Consider the following 6071-nt stretch of genomic DNA (forward strand, 5'->3'; position numbering starts at 1 on the left):
TTAAGTGATATAATGAGCTCCTCCTCCTAAATGAAAGGAGAAATCATAGTGAGGTGATGCTTGAAGGTTCCCAGCATCTGAGGAATTAGTATAGTTCACATTTCTCCCTAGCTAGAGTCTCTTGTCAGCAGCATCTTTGTTTCTCAAGGTATAGATCAGAGGATTCAGTGAGGGAGTCACTACAGTATAGAACAGGGTGAGGAATTTACTACGATTTTATGTGTATTTGCTTTTGGGTTGTACATAGACAGAAACTGCAATCCCAACGAACTGTTGTCTTGGAGTATTTGGGTTGAGTTTATATACCACAGAGTGCATGTGAGACCCACGAGTCCCAACTGTTTTCCTTCTGCCTTCAGCTGACCTTATCCTCAGCACACCCCTCACAATGTAGCCATAGGAGACCAAAATAAGTCCCAGAGGTATAATCACATAGAGGACACTAGCTATGGAGAGCTCAATTTCCAGGAAGGTTGTGTCCACATAGACAATTTTTATGAGCGCAGGTTCCTCACACATAAAATCATCCACCCAGTGGTAACTGCAGAGAGGTAATTGGAAAACAAAGGTTGTCTGAACTGTGGACTCCACAAAACCACTGATCCAGGCCACAGATGCTAGTTGATGGAGGAACTTGGGGTGCATGATAATGCCATAGTGGAGGGGTCAAAAGATAGCATTGAAATGGTCATAGGCCATAATAGTCAGGAGGATACACTCTGTGGATCCCAGTCCCAAAGCAATGTATAACTGGATCATGCAACCAGTGTAGCTAATGGTCTTCTCAGGGCCCTTGATGCTCCACAGCATCTGAGGAACAATGCTGGTAGTGAAACAGAGGTCCAGGAAGGAGAGATTAGAGAGGAAGAAGTACATGGGAGTGTGGAGTTTGGGGTTCAAATATGAGACCAGTATGATGGCTGTGTTCCCCATCAATGTCAGAGTGTATATGACAGAGATGACCACAAGGAGAACCAGCTCCAACTGGGGCATATCAGAAAAGCCCAGTAAGATGAAACCTGCTGGGTTGCTAACATTTGTCCCTTTCATGGTTTTTTAATAATGAATCCCCTTTCTTGGTCATTCTTAGTTTATTCCTGTGGAGAAAATAGGATAGCAATGGAATAGTAACAACCCAATTAAGACTTGAGCATTTGGAGACTGCAAATATATACAAAATAAACAGATAAAATAATACAAAAAGTATGATAGATTGATTTGTTATTCAGAGAGACAAATATGTGAAGTCACAAAAATGTCAAATGCTTTGAAAAAATAATACATATAATAATACAGTAAACATCAGAATCATACACCAGAACAAATTTGAGACACACACCAAACTATGTGAAAAATAAAATGCATACTCCAACAAAAGACATACTTTGTAAAGACATAGACATTGAAGATAATATGATTGCTGTGAATTTGGATACATAACGGAGTCCTGGTGTGGCTCTCTATAATTAGCACTTGACTGCAATTTCAATTGAAACCGCAAGGTCGGTGCTTCAAACTCACCAGCTGTTCCTTGGAAACCCTATACAGGGTCACTAAGAGTCGGAACCGACTCGACAACATTTAACAACAGTAACGGTGGTGGTGATGGTGGTGGTGTACTTTAGAGTTGGTTCTGACTCATCGTGACCCTGTATAGAGCTTCTGAGTCTGTAAAACTTTACAAGAGCAGAAAGCCGCCTCTTTCTCTTGTGGAGCGGCTGGTACTGCTGAACTTGTGGTTAGCAGTTCAACATGTAACCCACTATGCTACCAAGGCTCCGTTACATCCATAATAGACAACAGATAATGCTAAAGCCAATCAAAGCTCTATGAAATTGAAAGATAAGTTTTATTCTGAACAGTCATTTTATATGCTTGTAGAGATACCCTTCGATTCTGGAAAAACCAAACGACACAAATGAGAAGAGGAGGAGAAAAATAAAAGGTCAATTGTTGTCTAATCTTAACATAACTGAATGAACCCTGCCTTCTTCTGTTTACTACATCTGATATCAGGTCACAAGATTTTTCCAACTATATTGTACGCCCATGTTTTGTTGTTGTTAAGTGCCATCGAGCCTGTTCCAACGCATAGCAACCCTATATAGGGTTTCCGAGGAGCAGCTTGATGGGTTTGATCTGTCAACCTTATGGTTCACAGCCCAGTGCTGATCCTACAGCAGCACACTTACAGTTATAGTCTTTATAAATGTTCGCTGAAAGAATCAAATTCAGAGTTCCAGATTCTCAAGTTATCTTTCTCACTCTTTTCCCACTCCTGTTGGTGCCAATGGTCCATGTGCTTTTCAATGTTTTTATTACAAGACCACACAAATTCACTCATCTAATATGGGACCAGTCACTGGAAAAGGATATCATGTTTGGTAAAGTAGAGGGTCAGAGAAAAAGAGGAAGACCCCCTAATGAGATGGATAGGCCAAATGGCAGCATTGATGGACTCAAGCGTGGCAACAGTTAGTGAGGTTGGCCCAGGATCAGGCAGTGTTTCGTTTTGCTGTGCATAAGGTCGCTATGGGTCGGTACCGACTCGATAGCACCTAACAACAACAACAACATGCACTTATTGATCTTTATAAATCAATCAGCAATACACTAAATTTTAAGGGAAATTATCCCTTAATGATCTGCCTGTTTATAAAGTCAGGAGTTTCTAGGTAATACAAACAATTAAGCACTCAGCTACTAACTAGAACATTAGCAATTTGAATCCCCCCAGAGGTATGTGGGAAGAAGAGCCTAGACATCTTCCAAGAGTCAAGGAATACTGGTTGGCTAAAAAAAAAAATTATAATTTATAAAAATGGAAATTTTGATTAGCTTATATATAAACTACATAAGCTGAACTTAGTAGAATGTGATTTAAGACAGAAACAGAAATATTTTTATCAAGTAAAAGCAACAAAATATTTAGATTTCTCCATAGGTATTATTAACGAGAATATGAGTAGTTTTTTTATTTCCTTTTGAAATTGGCAGAACATTCGATTTTTCTTCATCGTGGTTACAAATCAGGCTGCTAACCTCAAGGTTGGCAGTTAGAAACTACTAGCCGTTCCACAGGAGAAAGATGAGGCTTTCTGCTCCCGTAAAGATTTACAGCCTTGGGAACCCTGTACAGGGTTGCTATGACTCAGAACTGACTCCATGGTACTTAACAACAACAACAACAAGGCCTTTTAACTTAGGACATATTTTTCAGAAGTTTTTCTTTAAAGGATTGACTTGCTTAAGCCTTGGAAATAGAAAACCTTCATTTATATAGCGATAGGAAGTCCTCCTTTTCCTGATTCAGTCATCCCAGTTTCCATTGATGTAAGTTTTTCTGAGTTCACTTACTTAGCCAATTCAAAGAACCCTGAAGGAACATTGATATCAAATTATTTAGTCATGTAGAAGTTTTGGCAAATTGATCAAAGAAGGCTGAGCATGGTAGCTGAAGACTCAGGTACCTTCCGTTTTAAGCTTCCCCTTAAAGAATACAAGTTTATTAAAGCCAAAAATACTTGTGGCAATTATGGCATATTAAGATCATCTTTGGCATATGAACTTTATTTTTACAGATACTGATACCAATTGAACCCATAACGGATTAATATTTTTAAAATCAGGGTGTTGCAAGGAGGAACAGAGCTTTGATCTTTAGAGTTGGGCACACTCATCTTGGGTGCAAACATAAAATGCACATAGAGGGTTCCATAAAAATCACAAAGGTAAAATACTGAAAACCTCTTAACCTGCATCTTATGTGCCAGGAAATGTAATTGCCAGAAATGCTAGAATCCTTAAGCAAGCAAGCACGTACATATACATGCACAAACCCCAAATAAATTCATTTCAAATACCCTTTCAGTTTTCATCTGGCAAAATGTAAATTCCTGTGCTCACTATGGGATAAAATCACTCAATCACCAAATTGCAAAAATCAAAATTCAAAACCCCCAACAGCTGTATGGACACAATCAGTTATACAATCAAAACCACAATCAAAAGCTAACTTAGCAAAGAACCAGACATAGAATGCAAGAATAATAAAAGGTCAACTACAAAATTTACCAGATTAACTAAAGGAGGTTCACCCAGAATCCTACTCAGATGACATGACAGTTCAGACTACATGTTTCTCTTGGTCCAAGGGCTGAATCAAAATGTGAATTATTTCTGTGTCTTTATGAATACACTTTAAAAGAATAACTCAAACACATCTAGCTAATTATCAGTAAACTGATTACTTTTATGAAAAGGTCCCTGGGTAATGCAAATGGTTTATAACCAAATATTAACCCAAAGATTAGCAGTATGAACCCGCATAGTTTCGCCACAGGAAAAAGGCCTAGTGATTTGCTTCTGTAACTTGTAGTTGTTAAGTGCTGTCGAGTCATTTCCAACTCATAACAATCCTGTGTAGTCTTTCAGAGGAGCTACTGATGGGTTTAAACTGCCAACCTTATGGTTCACAGTCCAGTATTGGTCCTACAGCACCACACCAGATAACTTAACAGGCAAGAGAACCCTATGGAGCAGGTCTATTCTGTAACACATGAGATCACCATGAGTCAGAATCAACCTGATGGTAACAAGATTTTTGCTTTTATAAAAGGGAAATAAATTAACAGACTGATTTCATCTAATAAAGCAAAGAAAGCCAGGATTTATACAAAAGAAACAGTGGAAAGGGAAGAAAATTACCGGCAGAGATTCTGGGAAGAGGAATTCTTGTTTGTCCTTTATTAGTTAAGAAAACTGACTGGCATATAAAAAGATATCATTCTGAACTTGGTATACTAAGTATTGTATTTTAAGTAAGAGGATCAAAGAAAGTGTTTCAGTTGCTCATGAATTCTTCAGAGTCTTGAGAATTTTGTTTCAGACTTTCAGTGTCTTTCAGCACTCTTACCTTAGTTAAACTATGTCTGCATCTCTCATCATAACTTCTCATTTTCTTATATTCTAATATTTTCCCACCAGCCTCTTCAAAGCTCCCTTTACATCTTTGTTTCTCAGAGTGTAAATGAGAGGATTTAGGGTGGGAGTTACTACCGTATACAACAGGGTTATAAACTTCCCCTGACTGTGGGCATAGGAGCTATTAGGCTGAATATAGACAGCCGTTATGGTCCCATAGAAAAGAGACACTACCAACAGGTGGGACCCACAAGTCCCAAGGGCTTTACGCCAGGCTTGGACTGATCTGATCCTCATCACTGCTTGGGCAATGTATCCATATGAGACCAAGATTAGGGCCAGGGGCAGGAGGAGCAGTACCAAGGAAGCCATGAAGAGCTGGACCTCATTGGCATGAATGTCTACACAAGCCAACTTGATCATGGCAGGTACTTCACAGATGAAGTGGTAAATCTTCCGGTTCCCACAAAGGGGCAGTCGAAGGGTGATGGTGCCCTGAATCAGGGTGTTGCCCACTCCACTCAACCATGCCACTCCTGCAAGTGACTGACAAAGTCGTGGGTGCATAACAGTGACATAATGAAGTGGTCGGCACACGGCAGCATAGCGGTCGTATGCCATGACAGCTAAGAGAACGCACTCAGTGGATCCCAGTGCCAGAGACACATAGAGTTGAATAGCACAACCTATAGGAGTAATTGTCTTATCTGGCCCATGGAGGTTCCACAGAAGTTGGGGCACAATGCTGGTGGTAAAACAGAGATCAACAAAGGAAAGATTGGTAAGAAAGTAATACATGGGTGTATGGAGCATGGGATCCAGACTGGAGACTAAGATGATGGCTGTGTTGCCCACCAGTGTCAGGAGGTAGGAGATCAGCACAACCACGAAGAGAATCTTCTCAAGCTGTGGCTGGTCCGAGAAGCCCACCAGTATGAAATCACCTCCCAAAGTCTCATTACTCATCTTCATCACTCTACTCATGCAAAGGAGAGAAACAGGTATAAATATACATGCATTGAGTCCAAAACCCAAAACCAAACCCCTTGTCCTGGAGTTGATGTTTGGTGTTGTTAAGTACTATCAAGTTGGTTATGACTCCTATCAACCCTGTGTAGGATTTCTGAGGCTGTAAACATTTTTTTTTT

The 6071-nt window shown here is 39.9% G+C and overlaps 1 protein-coding gene and 1 pseudogene across 1 annotated transcript; both read right to left on the reverse strand.

Annotated features, from left to right (window-relative positions):
* LOC102812469 lies at window positions 1–1050 on the reverse strand (annotated as a pseudogene).
* A 3918-nt stretch (window positions 1051–4968) lies between these two features.
* On the reverse strand, window positions 4969–5895 carry LOC102812843 (olfactory receptor 2G3-like). Its single transcript, XM_006872852.1, has one exon. It carries the CDS (start codon window positions 5893–5895, stop codon window positions 4969–4971), a length of 927 nt encoding a protein of 308 aa, XP_006872914.1.
* Between the last annotated feature and the right edge of the window lie 176 nt (window positions 5896–6071).

The sequence above is a fragment of the Chrysochloris asiatica genome, unplaced genomic scaffold (assembly GCF_000296735.1).
Source record: "Chrysochloris asiatica unplaced genomic scaffold, ChrAsi1.0 scaffold00213, whole genome shotgun sequence".
Classification (NCBI taxonomy): Eukaryota; Metazoa; Chordata; class Mammalia; order Afrosoricida; family Chrysochloridae; genus Chrysochloris; species Chrysochloris asiatica.